This window comes from Arctopsyche grandis, chromosome 2, assembly GCF_051622035.1.
Source record: "Arctopsyche grandis isolate Sample6627 chromosome 2, ASM5162203v2, whole genome shotgun sequence".
In the NCBI taxonomy this organism is placed as follows: Eukaryota; Metazoa; Arthropoda; class Insecta; order Trichoptera; family Hydropsychidae; genus Arctopsyche; species Arctopsyche grandis.
Window position 1 is genome coordinate 36,335,114 of NC_135356.1, and position 17,818 is coordinate 36,352,931.

Below are 17,818 nucleotides of genomic sequence, written 5' to 3' on the forward strand. Positions count from 1 at the left end.
ATAGTATTAAAAAACGCCGATAGATGGCGCTTTAAATAGTTTTACTATTCGCTAAAAGATGTCACTTTAAATAGTATTAAAAAACGCCGATAGATGGCGCTTGAAATAGTATTAAAAACGCCGATAGATGGCGCTTTAAATAGTTTTACTATTCGCTGATAGATGTCACTATAAATAGTATTAAAAAACACCGATAGATGGCGCTTTAAATAGTATTAAAAAACGCCGATAGATGGCGCTTTAATCACTATAAATAGTTTTACTAATCGCCGATAGATGGCGCTTTAAATAGTATTAAAAAACGCCGATAGATAGCGCTTTAAATAGTATTAAAAAACGCCGATAGATGGCGCTTTAATCACTATAAATAGTTTGACTAATCGCCGATAGATGGCGCTTTAAATAGTATTAAAAAACGCCGATCGATGGCGCTTTAAATAGTTTTACTATTCGCTGATAGATGTCACTATAAATAGTATTAAAAAACACCGATAGATGGCGCTTTAAATAGTATTAAAAAACGCCGATAGATGGTGCTTTAAATAGTATTAAAAAACGCCGATAGATGGCGCTTTAAATAGTATTAAAAAACGCCGATCGATGGCGCTTTAAATAGTTTTACTATTCGCTGATAGATGTCACTATAAATAGTATTAAAAAACGCCGATAGATCGCGCTTTAAATAGTATTAAAAAACGCCGATAGATGGCGCTTTAAAAAGTATTAAAAAACGCCGATCGATGGCGCTTTAAATAGTTTTACTATTCGCTGATAGATGTCACTATAAATAGTATTAAAAAACGCCGATAGATCGCGCTTTAAATAGTATTAAAAAACGCCGATAGATGGCGCTTTGAATAGTATTAAAAAACGCCGGTAGATGGCGCTTTAAATAGTTTTACTATTCGCTGATAGATGTCACTATAAATAGTATTAAAAAACGCCGAAAGATGGCGCTTTAAATAGTATTAAAAAACGCCGATAGATGGCGCTTTAAATAGTATTAAAAACGCCGATCGATGGCGCTTTAAATAGTTTTACTATTCGCTGATAGATGTCACTATAAATAGTATTAAAAAACGCCGATAGATCGCGCTTTAAATAGTATTAAAAAACGCCGATAGATGGCGCTTTAAATAGTATTAAAAAACGCCGATAGATGGCGCTTTAATCACTATAAATAGTTTGACTAATCGCCGATAGATGGCGCTTTAAATAGTATTAAAAAACGCCGATCGATGGCGCTTTAAATAGTTTTACTATTCGCTGATAGATGTCACTATAAATAGTATTAAAAAACACCGATAGATGGCGCTTTAAATAGTTTTACTATTCGCTGATAGATGTCACTATAAATAGTATTAAAAAACGCTCATTAGATGGCTATTTAAATAGTTTCACTTATCACCCATAGATGTCACTATAAATAGTTTTACTAATCGCCGATAAAAAACGCCGATAGATGGCGCTTTAAATAGTTTTACTAATCGCTGATAGATGTCACTATAAATAGTATTAAAAAACACCGATAGATGGCGCTTTAAATAGGTTTACTATTCGCTGATAGATGTCACTATAAATAGTATTAAAAAACACCGATAGATGGCGCTTTAAATACTATTAAAAAACGCCGATAGATGGCGCTTTAAATAGTTTTACTATTCGCTGATAGATGTCACTATAAATAGTATTAAAAAACACCGATAGATGGCGCTTTAAATAGTATTAAAAAAACGCCGATAGATGGCGCTTTAAATAGTATTAAAAAACGCCGATAGATGGCGCTTTAAATAGTTTTACTATTCGCTGATAGATGTCACTATAAATAGTAATAAAAAACGCTCATTAGATGGCTATTTAAATAGTTTCACTTATCACCCATAGATGTCACTATAAATAGTTTTACTAATCGCCGATAAAAAACGCCGATAGATGGCGCTTTAAATAGTTTTACTAATCGCTGATAGATGTCACTATAAATAGTATTAAAAAACACCGATAGATGGCGCTTTAAATAGTTTTACTATTCGCTGATAGATGTCACTATAAATAGTATTAAAAAACACCGATAGATGGCGCTTTAAATAGTATTAAAAAACGCCGATAGATGGCGCTTTAATCACTATAAATAGTTTTACTAATCGCCGATAGATGGCGCTTTAAATAGTATTAAAAAACGCCGATAGATAGCGCTTTAAATAGTATTAAAAAACGCCGATAGATGGCGCTTTAAAAAGTATTAAAAAACGCCGATAGATGGCGCTTTAAATAGTTTTACTATTCGCTGATAGATGTCACTATAAATAGTATTAAAAAACGCCGATAGATGGCGCTTTAAATAGTATTAAAAAACGCCGATAGATGGCGCTTTAAATAGTATTAAAAACGCCGATCGATGGCGCTTTAAATAGTTTTACTATTCGCTGATAGATGTCACTATAAATAGTATTAAAAAACGCCGATAGATCGCGCTTTAAATAGTATTAAAAAACGCCGATAGATGGCGCTTTAATCACTATAAATAGTTTGACTAATCGCCGATAGATGGCGCTTTAAATAGTATTAAAAAACGCCGATAGATGGCGCTTTAAATAGTTTTACTATTCGCTAAAAGATGTCACTATAAATAGTATTAAAAAACGCCGATAGATGGCGCTTTAAATAGTATTAAAAAACGCCGATAGATGGCGCTTTAAATAGTTTTACTATTCGCTGATAGATGTCACTATAAATAGTATTAAAAAACACCGATAGATGGCGCTTTAAATAGTATTAAAAAACGCCGATAGATGGCGCTTTAATCACTATAAATAGTTTTACTAATCGCCGATAGATAGCGCTTTAAATAGTATTAAAAAACGCCGATAGATAGCGCTTTAAATAGTATTAAAAAACGCCGATAGATGGCGCTTTAAAAAGTATTAAAAAACGCCGATCGATGGCGCTTTTAATAGTTTTACTATTCGCTGATAGATGTCACTATAAATAGTATTAAAAACGCCGATAGATGGCGCTTTAATCACTATAAATAGTTTGACTAATCGCCGATAGATGGCGCTTTAAATAGTATTAAAAAACGCCGATAGATGGCGCTTTAAAAAGTATTAAAAAACGCCGATCGATGGCGCTTTAAATAGTTTTACTATTCGCTGATAGATGTCACTATAAATAGTATTAAAAAACGCCGATAGATCGCGCTTTAAATAGTATTAAAAAACGCCGATAGATGGCGCTTTGAATAGTATTAAAAAACGCCGGTAGATGGCGCTTTAAATAGTTTTACTATTCGCTGATAGATGTCACTATAAATAGTATTAAAAAACGCCGATAGATGGCGCTTTAAATAGTATTAAAAAACGCCGATAGATGGCGCTTTAAAAAGTATTAAAAACGCCGATCGATGGCGCTTTAAATAGTTTTACTATTCGCTGATAGATGTCACTATAAATAGTATTAAAAAACGCCGATAGATCGCGCTTTAAATAGTATTAAAAAACGCCGATAGATGGCGCTTTAATCACTATAAATAGTTTGACTAATCGCCGATAGATGGCGCTTTAAATAGTATTAAAAAACGCCGATAGATGGCGCTTTAAATAGTTTTACTATTCGCTGATAGATGTCACTATAAATAGTATTAAAAAAAGGCCGATAGATCGCGCTTTAAATAGTATTAAAAAACGCCGATAGATGGCGCTTTAATCACTATAAATAGTTTGACTAATCGCCGATAGATGGCGCTTTAAATAGTATTAAAAAACGCCGATAGATGGCGCTTTGAATAGTATTAAAAAACGCCGGTAGATGGCGCTTTAAATAGTTTTACTATTCGCTGATAGATGTCACTATAAATAGTATTAAAAAACGCCGATAGATGGCGCTTTAAATAGTATTAAAAAACGCCGATAGATGGCGCTTTAAATAGTATTAAAAACGCCGATCGATGGCGCTTTAAATAGTTTTACTATTCGCTGATAGATGTCACTATAAATAGTATTAAAAAACGCCGATAGATCGCGCTTTAAATAGTATTAAAAAACGCCGATAGATGGCACTTTAATCACTATAAATAGTTTGACTAATCGCCGATAGATGGCGCTTTAAATAGTATTAAAAAACGCCGATAGATGGCGCTTTAAATAGTATTAAAAAACGCCGATAGATGGCGCTTTAAATAGTTTTACTATTCGCTGATAGATGTCACTATAAAAAGTATTAAAAAACGCCGATAGATCGCGCTTTAAATAGTATTAAAAAACGCCGATAGATGGCGCTTTAATCACTATAAATAGTTTGACTAATCGCCGATAGATGGCGCTTTAAATAGTATTAAAAAACGCCGATAGATGGCGCTTTAAATAGTTTTACTATTCGCTAAAAGATGTCACTATAAATAGTATTAAAAAACGCCGATAGATGGCGCTTGAAATAGTATTAAAAACGCCGATAGATGGCGCTTTAAATAGTTTTACTATTCGCTGATAGATGTCACTATAAATAGTATTAAAAAACACCGATAGATGGCGCTTTAAATAGTATTAAAAAACGCCGATAGATGGCGCTTTAATCACTATAAATAGTTTTACTAATCGCCGATAGATGGCGCTTTAAATAGTATTAAAAAACGCCGATAGATAGCGCTTTAAATAGTATTAAAAAACGCCGATAGATGGCGCTTTAATCACTATAAATAGTTTGACTAATCGCCGATAGATGGCGCTTTAAATAGTATTAAAAAACGCCGATCGATGGCGCTTTAAATAGTTTTACTATTCGCTGATAGATGTCACTATAAATAGTATTAAAAAACACCGATAGATGGCGCTTTAAATAGTATTAAAAAACGCCGATAGATGGTGCTTTAAATAGTATTAAAAAACGCCGATAGATGGCGCTTTAAAAAGTATTAAAAAACGCCGATCGATGGCGCTTTAAATAGTTTTACTATTCGCTGATAGATGTCACTATAAATAGTATTAAAAAACGCCGATAGATCGCGCTTTAAATAGTATTAAAAACGCCGATAGATGGAGCTTTAATCACTATAAATAGTTTGACTAATCGCCGATAGATGGCGCTTTAAATAGTATTAAAAAACGCCGATAGATGGCGCTTTGAATAGTATTAAAAAACGCCGGTAGATAGCGCTTTAAATAGTTTTACTATTCGCTGATAGATGTCACTATAAATAGTATTAAAAAACGCCGATAGATGGCGCTTTAAATAGTATTAAAAAACGCCGATAGATGGCGCTTTAATCACTATAAATAGTTTGACTAATCGCCGATAGATGGCGCTTTAAATAGTATTAAAAAACGCCGATCGATGGCGCTTTAAATAGTTTTACTATTCGCTGATAGATGTCACTATAAATAGTATTAAAAAACACCGATAGATGGCGCTTTAAATAGTATTAAAAAACGCCGATAGATGGTGCTTTAAATAGTATTAAAAAACGCCGATAGATGGCGCTTTAAATAGTATTAAAAAACGCCGATCGATGGCGCTTTAAATAGTTTTACTATTCGCTGATAGATGTCACTATAAATAGTATTAAAAAACGCCGATAGATCGCGCTTTAAATAGTATTAAAAACGCCGATAGATGGCGCTTTAATCACTATAAATAGTTTGACTAATCGCCGATAGATGGCGCTTTAAATAGTATTAAAAAACGCCGATAGATGGCGCTTTAAAAAGTATTAAAAAACGCCGATCGATGGCGCTTTAAATAGTTTTACTATTCGCTGATAGATGTCACTATAAATAGTATTAAAAAACGCCGATAGATCGCGCTTTAAATAGTATTAAAAAACGCCGATAGATGGCGCTTTAAATAGTATTAAAAAACGCCGATAGATGGCGCTTTAATCACTATAAATAGTTTGACTAATCGCCGATAGATGGCGCTTTAAATAGTATTAAAAAACGCCGATAGATGGCGCTTTAAATAGTTTTACTATTCGCTGATAGATGTCACTATAAATAGTATTAAAAAACGCCGATAGATCGCGCTTTAAATAGTATTAAAAAACGCCGATAGATGGCGCTTTGAATAGTTTTAAAAAACACCGATAGATGGCGCTTTAAATAGTATTAAAAAACGCCGATCGATGGCGCTTTAAATAGTATTAAAAAACGCCGATAGATGGCGCTTTAAATAGTATTAAAAAACGCCGATAGATGGCGCTTTAAATAGTATTAAAAAACGCCGATCGATGGCGCTTTAAATAGTTTTACTATTCGCTGATAGATGTCACTATAAATAGTATTAAAAAACGCCGATAGATCGCGCTTTAAATAGTTTTACTATTCGCTGATAGATGTCACTATAAATAGTATTAAAAAACACCGATAGATGGCGCTTTAAATAGTATTAAAAAACGCCGATAGATGGCGCTTTAATCACTATAAATAGTTTTACTAATCGCCGATAGATGGCGCTTTAAATAGTATTAAAAAACGCCGATAGATAGCGCTTTAAATAGTATTAAAAAACGCCGATAGATGGCGCTTTAAATAGTATTAAAAAACGCCGATCGATGGCGCTTTAAATAGTTTTACTATTCGCTGATAGATGTCACTATAAATAGTATTAAAAAACGCCGATAGATCGCGCTTTAAATAGTATTAAAAACGCCGATAGATGGCGCTTTAATCACTATAAATAGTTTGACTAATCGCCGATAGATGGCGCTTTAAATAGTATTAAAAAACGCCGATAGATGGCGCTTTAAAAAGTATTAAAAAACGCCGATCGATGGCGCTTTAAATAGTTTTACTATTCGCTGATAGATGTCACTATAAATAGTATTAAAAAACGCCGATAGATCGCGCTTTAAATAGTATTAAAAACGCCGATAGATGGCGCTTTAATCACTATAAATAGTTTGACTTATCGCCGATAGATGGCGCTTTAAATAGTATTAAAAAACGCCGATAGATGGCGCTTTAAAAAGTATTAAAAAACGCCGATCGATGGCGCTTTAAATAGTTTTACTATTCGCTGATAGATGTCACTATAAATAGTATTAAAAAACGCCGATAGATGGCGCTTTAAATAGTATAAAAAAACGCCCAATAGATGGCTATTTAAATAGTTCCACTTATCACCCATTGATGTCACTTTAAATAGTTTTACTAATCAACGATAGATGGCGCTTTAAATAGTATTAAAAAACGCCGATAGATGGCGCTTTAAATAGTTTTACTATTCGCTGATAGATGTCACTATAAATAGTATTAAAAAACACCAATAGATGGCGCTTTAAATAGTATTAAAAAACGCCGATAGATGGCGCTTTAAATAGTATTAAAAAACGCCGATAGATGGCGCTTTAAATAGGTTTACTATTCGCTGATAGATGTCACTATAAATAGTATTAAAAAACACCGATAGATGGCGCTTTAAATAGTATTAAAAAACGCCGATAGATGGCGCTTTAAATAGTTTTACTATTCGCTGATAGATGTCACTATAAATAGTATTAAAAAACACCGATAGATGGCGCTTTAAATAGTATTAAAAAACGCCGATAGATGGCGCTTTAAATAGTTTTACTATTCGCTGATAGATGTCACTATAAATAGTATTAAAAAACGCTCATTAGATGGCTATTTAAATAGTTTCACTTATCACCCATAGATGTCACTATAAATAGTTTTACTAATCGCCGATAAAAAACGCCGATAGATGGCGCTTTAAATAGTTTTACTAATCGCTGATAGATGTCACTATAAATAGTATTAAAAAACGCCGATAGATCGCGCTTTAAATAGTATTAAAAAACGCCGATAGATGGCGCTTTAATCACTATAAATAGTTTGACTAATCGCCGATAGATGGCGCTTTAAATAGTATTAAAAAACGCCGATAGATGGCGCTTTGAATAGTATTAAAAAACGCCGGTAGATGGCGCTTTAAATAGTTTTACTATTCGCTGATAGATGTCACTATAAATAGTATTAAAAAACGCCGATAGATCGCGCTTTAAATAGTATTAAAAAACGCCGATAGATGGCGCTTTAATCACTATAAATAGTTTGACTAATCGCCGATAGATGGCGCTTTAAATAGTATTAAAAAACGCCGATAGATGGCGCTTTAAATAGTTTTACTATTCGCTAAAAGATGTCACTATAAATAGTATTAAAAAACGCCGATAGATGGCGCTTAAAATAGTATTAAAAAACGCCGATAGATGGCGCTTTAAATAGTTTTACTATTCGCTGATAGATGTCACTGTAAATAGTATTAAAAAACGCCGATAGATGGCGCTTTAATCACTATAAATAGTTTGACTAATCGCCGATAGATGGCGCTTTAAATAGTATTAAAAAACGCCGATAGATGGCGCTTTAAATAGTATTAAAAAACGCCGATAGATGGCGCTTTAAATAGTATTAAAAAACGCCGATCGATGGCGCTTTAAATAGTTTTACTATTCGCTGATAGATGTCACTATAAATAGTATTAAAAAACGCCGATAGATCGCGCTTGAAATAGTATTAAAAAACGCCGATAGATGGCGCTTTAAATAGTATTAAAAAACGCCGATAGATGGCGCTTTAAATAGTATTAAAAACGCCGATAGATGGCGCTTTAATCACTATAAATAGTTTGACTCATCGCCGATAGATGGCGCTTTAAATAGTATTAAAAAACGCCGATAGATGGCGCTTTAAAAAGTATTAAAAAACGCCGATCGATGGCGCTTTAAATAGTTTTACTATTCGCTGATAGATGTCACTATAAATAGTATTAAAAAACGCCGATAGATCGCGCTTTAAATAGTATTAAAAAACGCCGATAGATGGCGCTTTGAATAGTATTAAAAAACGCCGGTAGATGGCGCTTTAAATAGTTTTACTATTCGCTGATAGATGTCACTGTAAATAGTATTAAAAAAACGCCGATAAATGGCGCTTTAAATAGTTTTACTATTAGCTAAAAGATGTCACTATAAATAGTATTAAAAAACGCCGATAGATAGCGCTTTAAATAGTATTAAAAAACGCCGATAGATGGCGCTTTAATCACTATAAATAGTTTGACTAATCGCCGATAGATGGCGCTTTAAATAGTATTAAAAAACGCCGATAGATGGCGCTTTAAATAGTATTAAAAAACGCCGATAGATGGCGCTTTAAATAGTATTAAAAAACGCCGATAGATGGCGCTTTAAATAGTATTAAAAACGCCGATAGATGGCGCTTTAATCACTATAAATAGTTTGACTAATCGCCGATAGATGGCGCTTTAAATAGTATTAAAAAACGCCGATAGATGGCGCTTTAAAAAGTATTAAAAAACGCCGATCGATGGCGCTTTAAATAGTTTTACTATTCGCTGATAGATGTCACTATAAATAGTATTAAAAAACGCCGATAGATCGCGCTTTAAATAGTATTAAAAAACGCCGATAGATGGCGCTTTGAATAGTATTAAAAAACGCCGGTAGATGGCGCTTTAAATAGTTTTACTATTCGCTGATAGATGTCACTGTAAATAGTATTAAAAAACGCCGATAAATGGCGCTTTAAATAGTTTTACTATTAGCTAAAAGATGTCACTATAAATAGTATTAAAAAACGCCGATAGATAGCGCTTTAAATAGTATTAAAAAACGCCGATAGATGGCGCTTTAATCACTATAAATAGTTTGACTAATCGCCGATAGATGGCGCTTTAAATAGTATTAAAAAACGCCGATAGATGGCGCTTTAAATAGTATTAAAAAACGCCGATAGATGGCGCTTTAAATAGTATTAAAAAACGCCGATCGATGGCGCTTTAAATAGTTTTACTATTCGCTGATAGATGTCACTATAAATAGTATTAAAAAACGCCGATAGATCGCGCTTGAAATAGTATTAAAAAACGCCGATAGATGGCGCTTTAAATAGTATTAAAAAACGCCGATAGATGGCGCTTTAAATAGTATTAAAAACGCCGATAGATGGCGCTTTAATCACTATAAATAGTTTGACTAATCGCCGATAGATGGCGCTTTAAATAGTATTAAAAAACGCCGATAGATGGCGCTTTAAAAAGTATTAAAAAACGCCGATCGATGGCGCTTTAAATAGTTTTACTATTCGCTGATAGATGTCACTATAAATAGTATTAAAAAACGCCGATAGATCGCGCTTGAAATAGTATTAAAAAACGCCGATAGATGGCGCTTTGAATAGTATTAAAAAACGCCGGTAGATGGCGCTTTTAATAGTTTTACTATTCGCTGATAGATGTCACTGTAAATAGTATTAAAAAACGCCGATAGATGGCGCTTTAAATAGTTTTACTATTAGCTAAAAGATGTCACTATAAATAGTATTAAAAAACGCCGATAGATAGCGCTTTAAATAGTATTAAAAAACGCCGATAGATGGCGCTTTAATCACTATAAATAGTTTGACTAATCGCCGATAGATGGCGCTTTAAATAGTATTAAAAAACGCCGATAGATGGCGCTTTAAATAGTATTAAAAAACGCCGATAGATGGCGCTTTAAATAGTATTAAAAAACGCCGATCGATGGCGCTTTAAATAGTTTTACTATTCGCTGATAGATGTCACTATAAATAGTATTAAAAAACGCCGATAGATCGCGCTTTAAATAGTATTAAAAAACGCCGATAGATGGCGCTTTGAATAGTATTAAAAAACGCCGGTAGATGGCGCTTTAAATAGTTTTACTATTCGCTGATAGATGTCACTATAAATAGTATCAAAAAACGCCGATAGATCGCGCTTTAAATAGTATTAAAAAACGCCGATAGATGGCGCTTTGAATAGTATTAAAAAACGCCGGTAGATGGCGCTTTAAATAGTTTTACTATTCGCTGATAGATGTCACTATAAATAGTATTAAAAAACGCCGATAGATGGCGCTTTAAATAGTTTTACTATTCGCTAAAAGATGTCACTATAAATAGTATTAAAAAACACCGATAGATGGCGCTTTAAATAGTATTTAAAAACGCCGATAGATGGCGCTTTAAATAGTATTAAAAAACGCCGATAGATGGCGCTTTAATCACTATAAATAGTTTTACTAATCGCCGATAGATGGCCCTTTAAATAGTATTAAAAAACGCCAATAGATGGCGCTTTAAATAGTATTTAAAAACGCCGATAGATGGCGCTTTAAATAGTATTAAAAAAACGCCGATCGATGGCGCTTTAAATAGTTTTACTATTCGCTGATAGATGTCACTATAAATAGTATTAAAAAACGCCGATAGATCGCGCTTTAAATAGTATTAAAAAACGCCGATAGATGGCGCTTTGAATAGTATTAAAAAACGCCGGTAGATGGCGCTTTAAATAGTTTTACTATTCGCTAAAAGATGTCACTATAAATAGTATTAAAAAACACCGATAGATGGCGCTTTAAATAGTATTAAAAAACGCCGATAGATGGCACTTTCAATAGTATTAAAAAACGCCGATAGATGGCGCTTTAAATAGATAATGTTGTGGGGGGCAATCATATGACATGGTTTTGGGTTCTTAATTATGCTTAAAGGGACTTTCAACATGCACATTAAATTAATACATACTAGTGGTGTGGTGCGCGCATTCGTGCACTTGATAAATTAACTGCCAGTTGACAGACCGCCAATGCGCATTTTCGCTAAGACGTCTGTACACACGATTTGATGATGAACATTTCATATTGTATTCAAATTCATACATATAAATAGAAATAAATTGGGATGTCTCTTCAAAATTTTTGGATCGCTTTATAATTCACAAATATAAACCAACATACATATATGTATGTTAATATTTTTTTGAAATAATATGTCCAATTTGCATTTGGGTGAGCCGTGGATTCTGTTTCTACATACACTTTTGTTTAGGTTTCTAAATCTGATTTAACGCTAGAATCATTCCAGCTGTTGCACACAATATGTCGTTGCTATACAGCGAAGTTGTGCTTGAAAACGGTGCATAATTATCATCGTTAAAAATTCGCATTTAAACATTAAAGAAAAATCAAAAAAACCTGAGTGCTTTTTCCTCCAGTCCACTGAGCGACACCTTTGGCCACACCTGTGATGTTCTTTCCGGCATTTGCGAGAGCATCCTGTATATCTTCGATAGTAGGCCGAATGGAAACATTGGGAATCATAAGTGATGCGTGTAATAGGAACACGGGCTTGCTCAAGATATCTATATATGTACAAATATCGTATCATTTTAGAATAAACACAAAGCAATACGTACATGTGTAAGAAAAAAATTCAACCTTCGGGTCTGTCGGGATCGATGGTGAATTTCCGTTTCAGGGAATCCAAGGATAACCTGGTCACTTTGATCAAGACATCTATGACCTTTCGACTGTAGTATCGTCTCATTTCTCCGAAAGCGTTTCGCACCATATCCTGAAATTATGAATAGAACTTGATCACAGAGATGCAGCAGTTTTGACGCGTGCTGGCCATTTATATAACATACTTTGCTATAGAAAGCTATCTATATGTATATTGAAGTTTTACTGTACTATATCTATGTGTATGTATGTCCTCTCTTGTGAATATTTCATTCCAGTCACCTGACCTATTTTATATATTGTGTTGTTGTGTACAAAATCCTTTGTACAAAATCAGTTGGTAGATAACTACACGTTTAACTAACTAGAATCTTTAGCCATATATTTATCAGCAGTCTTCTCTGTCGACAAAACTGTCAATCAGAGGAGTTGCATACCTGCATCCCTTTGGAAAGACCTCCTCCAGGTGTTGAGAGAAGTGTGTGAGGATTATCGAAGCATTCCCATACTGCTGACCAGTCTTGTTGTTGTGTGGCTGATCCAGCGTCGTCTGCATTAGTTCCGTCCATAGTGCCTTGATTGTCATCTGAAAGATCGGAATTCCGTATATTCTTTGCTGGTATATAACATCTGATGATTATAAAAGCCGGGTTCACCATCTCAGAATTTTACAATTTTATTTGACAATATTTGTTGACAAAGATCAAACCTACCCATTTCTAGCCTAACCACTCCTTTCGTGCCAAGAGGCAAAAAAAGCTTCAATTTTCACTGTTGAGAAAATATGTTCCTCCTGCGAGTCGCAGGAGGAAGCATTTGAACGCCTGCAGCGTGCACTGGACAAGATCAGCAAATGGACCAAGGACTGGAAAATGAAATTCAACGAGCTAAAATCAATGCAGGTCACATTTGCACTGCGACGAAATAGTGTCAGCACTCAGACTTTCATAAACGGAATCCAAGTTCCACAAGCTTTGTCAGCCAAATATTTAGGACTGCATCTTGACTCAAGGCTTACGTGGAGGCATCACATTAAAAAAAAAATAAAAAAAAAATAAAACAGATTCGAATGAAACAAAGAGAAATGCATTGGCTAATAGGAAGACACTCCAAATTAGACCTACAATGCAAAAAACTGATATACCAGGCAATCGTGAAGCCAATATGGACATATGGCATACAACTGTGGGGATGCAGTAAGCCATCCAATATCGAAAAAATGCAAAGATGTCAAAACCAGTTTTTGAGGATTATCACCGATGCATATCGCTTCGTCACAAATGAAGAGATCCACAAGGACCTTAAAATCAAAAAAGTAAAAGAAGTCATCCGAGAATGCGCCGGGAGGCACGAGTTGAGACTGCACCGTCATCCTAACATAGAAGCGTTGCAGCTATTGGACACAACTCAAGTTTAAAGCGAAAAAAGCCTCACGAATTGGTGTTCTGAATGTGAGAGATTCAGAAGCCCAATTCACAATTTTGGGGACGGAGTGATGATTCCGTAGTGCCCGTACATGATCTGAAGAGCAACGATATCGCTGGTGATGATTTATCGGGAATCGATAAGATGGCACCAAAAAAAAAAAAAAAAAGAAAATATGTAGGGGAAAAAATAAAAACTTCTCACCTTCATCCATAGTAAAGTCGAATTCTGGGGGGGTGTCGTCATTTTTGAACTGTTGAGCTGCCTTTTTTACCAAATCTAGCACTTCCTCGACGGCTTCTTCCACCATTCGACTCTTTCTATTTAATTCTAGCGCCGTGTTTCTATTAAAAAATATATTTTTAGAAAATGTGAATATGATCGGCTTATTTAAAGTGTACTATATTTACAGTAAAATTGAATTTATTTCTTATAGATATAAATAAAATGAATAACTTTTCATTACATTATATAATCTAAAAACTTGCCTGCAGGACGTTTCAGTCTTTTCAATGAACTCTTCTATTGTCCAAGGATCTTCCTCTGTATGCATTTCAAAGCGAAAGGTAAAATGTTTTGAATGATTATTTTACAAGTTAAACGTTTTAATTGTAATACAAAAAACTATAACATTCATAACTTTGTAAAATTTAGCAGCAAACGATTCGAATCTACGAAGGGAATGGTAATATCTTTGCAATGGGTCTACCTCACGGGCCGGAATGTGAAATGCCGGAAAACGCAAATATCGGAAGGCAAAGATCAAAAATCGAAAGATCAAAAAAAAGGGTGCATGGTAAACGGTACATACTCACTTAATTTGCGCGAGCAGGATACAACAGGATCAAGAGGAACAGGCTTTTCCTCCCGTATTAATGTGCGCGCGCAGAATACGGGAGGAAAAGCCTGTTCCTCTTGTTCCTGTTGTATCCTGCTCGCGCAAATTAAGTGAGTATGTACCGTTTACCATGCACCATTTTTTTTTTTGATCTTTCGACTTAAGATCTTTCGATTTTCGATCTTTGCCTTCCGATATTTGCGTTTTCTGGCATTTCACATTCCGGCCCGTCACGGAGACCGCTTTGCAATATATATATATATATATATATATATATTATATATATATATATATATATATATATATATATATATATATATATATATATATATATATATATATATATATATATATATATATATATATATATTAATTATAAACTATGTGAACACTAAAACCGTATGAAAATTAAATTTTGAACAAAGGTTTCCGGAAACTCACGGAAACACATTGGAAGACAACGCTGATTACATATTACATATACAATAATATGTCGGAATAAACTAACGGAAAAGGAACTTAAATTAGTTATGAAAACTTTGAAATTAATCAATCTTAAACACACGCAATCTGAAAATCCCGTCTGGAAAAAGCCTGAAAGTCTGAAAAAGTCTGAAATCAGATGGAAAATGAAAATGCGATAGAGTTCTCACATAGAGGCAGCGAAATTTTAGGCGATACATGGTATGTCTTTAATATACCCAATATCCAAACGTCATAACTAGTCACCGGAGCCTGAGGGGGCCGTGTATTGTTCAAAGGTTGTAAATGCATTGTTAAAGGTTTGCCGAACAATGGATAGCACTGTGACTATCCTACCTCTAGTCATAACTCATTATCGTTTCAAAATAAAATAAAATAATATCACGAACTCATATAAGTCACATTAAGCTGTTTTGAATAATACCTCCAATAGTAACCATTCAAAAACTCAAAAATCATTTATATGCACGCCCATATTCATATGTATGTATATGTATATGTAATGGTCATATTCTACCAACCGCTATGGTTCAGTGATTATTCTGCAAAAAGTGATCTTAAGCAAGTCACTAAAATATCGACCAGTGAACATCTAGCACCCAAAAACTCCATCAATCACATGAAATATTGTACTAACGAGAACTCGAGTGCCAGATGTTCCGTGATCGAGATTTTAGCGATTTGCGCGAGATCGCTTTTTGCGGAACAATCCGTTTACCGACCACTATATGCACGAACAATGTTGTATTTCTTGACCAACATGAATTGCAAAACTGAAACGAAATATAGTTGGCCACATTGGGTCGAGTGGGGGGTGAATACGATAGCATGTACATTTTTTGTAAGCCTCGTGCTAGATCGGTTCGACTATAATAGACATGGGAGTCTTCGTGACAACAGGATGTCTACACCCTTCAGGCAAAAACACAGTTTGATTTGATTGTCGAGTCTATTTAAAAATAATATACGTACATACATATCAGTCCATGGATGCTGTGGATGCGGCGCATCCCTTAAAATTTACGTCAAAAATATTTTCATACCGTTTGTCTTCTGAATTTCTTAGTTTTATTTCTCTTTCATTTATTTTGGATTACGTGATTATGATATATACGATCTTTTGTCTGATCCAAAATTGACAGAAACGAGCATCCTTGCTGAAGGGTTTGAGCCCACTTTCGGCACCGGTGTTTGTTTTACATCAAGCTCGCATCGCCATGGATGCTGAACTTCTCTACAAATCTTTTGCGCATGCGCACAAGTGAGCTGTCACTCTTGCGTATGCGCATGAGTGAGACGACTCTACAGGGGTGCTACTCAAACTATGGTCCGCCGCCAATTACTGGTCCGCGGAGAAAGACGTAATTAAAAAAATAAAACAATTATGTCAGAATACAGCTTATGTCAGAACTATTTCAAAATATTGATTGGAAGGCCAAGCTAGCTTATTTGACAGACATTTTTTTCATTTTGAATAATCTTAACTTATCCATGCAAGGAATAATTTCATATTGTTTCAAAATGGCAGACAATACATATGGGTTCAAACGAAAACTAAAAACATGGAAGATTCGTGTTTCAAAAGATTGCTATGATATGTTTCACAATTTGGCTGATATTATTTACGAAGGAGGAGAGGAGCTTAATATGACGTCCTCTGGTTGAAAATTCACCGCACGCCACTGATACATATATGTATAAAATGTATTATTTACAATGTGCTAACATTGAAATAAGACAACGCTATAAATAATAACAGGAAAAATAATGTGTAAAATCGACAATGATTACTGAATCAGTAGCTTTTAGAATGTATCTAAGCTGTACATACATATAGCCAGCAGTATGGCTTAATGGTAGCGTGTATGTTTAGCACCAAGCGATCAGTGGGTTCGATCCGCCATACTGCTGGTTAGATTTGGGGGTATTTGTGACTCCAAATCGTTCAAAGTTTGCCAATTTTATCGGATCGTTGTTGAAACGATTCCTCAAAATTGACAAAAAATCATCTTTCCTACTGTCACAAATCTTCTGTATTTATTGTGTGTATAATTTGTAAAAATTATGTACAAAATCTAAATCCACAGATGTCTCAATGTATTAATTCTGTAATTAAATAATTAATTAATTGTTATTCAATTATCCAGGAGTCACACTTTGAAGATCCTACTAAAGATAATACAGGGCAGAATTTACTCACGGTGTGAAGAGGCGATTAGCAGAGAGCATTTTGGGTTCAGACAAGGCTTGGGTACCCGAGAGGACCTTTTCTGTATGAAAACACTACTCCAAAGATGCAGAGAAGTCCGTAAACCTGTGTACATCTGCTTTATAGACTTTGAAAAGGCCTTTGACCGTGTCCAACACGCTCGCCTGATGGAAACATTAAAAAATATTGGCCTGGATGACAGAGATGTCAGATTGCTACGAAATATTTATTGGAATCAGACTGCAGTAGTACGTGTTGATGATCAATTCACTGATGAGATTCCTATAGAACGGGGCGTCAGGCAAGGATGCATCCTATCACCTACTCTTTTTAACACCTACACCGAATCCATCATCCACGAAGCTCTCCAAGAGGCGGAGGGCATAAAGGTGGGCGGCGAGACGATCACCAATATAAGATATGCTGATGACACGGCACTAGTCGCTGAAAATTTAGCAGACCTGCAAAGATCTCTAGACCGTGTACATCAAGAAAGCAATCGAAGAGGTCTGCGCATAAATCTAAAGAAGACAAAATTTATGATAGTAAATAGAATGCAAACAGACACCGGGAATCTAACCTT

General features: G+C 34.7%; 1 protein-coding gene across 1 annotated transcript in view; it reads right to left on the reverse strand.

Annotated features, from left to right (window-relative positions):
- Positions 1-17,818, reverse strand: part of Dhc1 (dynein axonemal heavy chain 1) — a 92,945-nt gene that overhangs the window by 47,373 nt on the left and 27,754 nt on the right. Inside the window, exons 14-18 of the mRNA XM_077445632.1 lie at positions 14,194-14,248; positions 13,910-14,049; positions 12,718-12,830; positions 12,257-12,392; positions 12,014-12,180 (exon numbers count right to left, since the gene is read on the reverse strand). Coding sequence (XP_077301758.1) covers positions 12,014-12,180; positions 12,257-12,392; positions 12,718-12,830; positions 13,910-14,049; positions 14,194-14,248 — 611 coding nt within the window. The remainder of the gene's footprint in view (positions 1-12,013; positions 12,181-12,256; positions 12,393-12,717; positions 12,831-13,909; positions 14,050-14,193; positions 14,249-17,818) is intronic.